This window comes from Perkinsus marinus (genome assembly GCF_000006405.1).
Source record: "Perkinsus marinus ATCC 50983 genomic scaffold scf_1104296958512, whole genome shotgun sequence".
In the NCBI taxonomy this organism is placed as follows: Eukaryota; Perkinsozoa; order Perkinsida; family Perkinsidae; genus Perkinsus; species Perkinsus marinus.
In genome coordinates, this window is record NW_003206758.1 from 1 (window position 1) to 1085 (window position 1085).

General features: G+C 51.6%; 1 protein-coding gene across 1 annotated transcript; it reads left to right on the forward strand.

The window, feature by feature from the left end:
• Window positions 1-355: 355 nt before the first annotated feature.
• Window positions 356-1027, forward strand: Pmar_PMAR026193 (hypothetical protein; the record flags this gene model as incomplete). The annotated part of the gene is made up of 1 exon (XM_002774276.1): window positions 356-1027. One exon carries the CDS (start codon window positions 356-358, stop codon window positions 1025-1027), a length of 672 nt encoding a protein of 223 aa, XP_002774322.1.
• Window positions 1028-1085: the final 58 nt, after the last annotated feature.

Genomic DNA, 1085 nt, shown 5'->3' on the forward strand with positions numbered 1-1085 from the left:
AGTTCTTGACTACGGCTTTGCTCCAGTCCAGGACATTCCGTCGGACCGTACCTATTCTTTTGGTCGGCTCGATCTTCAACATGCATTCTACAGTATTCATGTTGGCCCTGCCCTTTCTCGCCTCTTCGCAGTTGCTGCAAAGGACCCATCTACTAGGCGTTTGCATCATTATCGGTTCACGACGTTGGTGCAAGGTTGGAAGTTCAGCAGCCTACTTTTTGGTCTGGGGACTCTTAAGATTGTGACGGAATTGATCCAGCCGGCCTTGGACAAACGGCAAATACCGGTTACAGTCATCTGCTATCAGGACGACTTGTTGTTCTGCGGAGATTCTGATGATGCCATCCGTCAAGCTATGGTTGTTGCTAAAAAGATTCTCCACAAGCTGAATTTCAACACCAACGACCAAAAGCAGGAGGGGCCGACTCCAGCCATTGACTTCTGTGGTATGCGTATCTCGTCCACTGGTGTCACGCCATCTCCATCGCGCACAGTCTTGACGGAGGCCGCTGTCGAAAATGCGCTGTCAACGTTCTCTAAGGGCCTTCCTTTCTATGCCAAGAACAAGAAAGGCAAACGGCGCAAGCAATCGGTCAGGGAGTACCGTACTGCGTGGCTGAGAAGTTGGACGGGGGTTGCTAACTATATGAGAGGCTGGCTCACACCACGCATATTGCAGGCTACTGACATTATGCAGCGTGCCCTGAAGGACTTTGGCGACCCTTGCATCCTAGAGGGTGATCCACGCCTTGGCGTCCATCTCGATAGTGTCCCCACCGCTTTTCGTGAGATTATGGGATATTATATTTCCGGTGTCCCACGCATGAACCTCTACTTCGAGAGTGCTGACCGACACATCGCCACGTTACTCGTATCTGACGGTAATCAACATTCGTGGAGTGGTTTCGTGCTTCGAGCAGTTGTACAGGAGCCGGCTTGTGATGCTGGCGAGCACCCTCTCCTCCTTGGTTCACCGCTCTCAATGAGCTACTACGATGTGAAGAACCACTCACGGTGTTGCCAATGAAGATCTTCGGTGGTCGGTTCTCAAAGCTAGAGTCGACTTTGTCCAGTACAACGCGTGA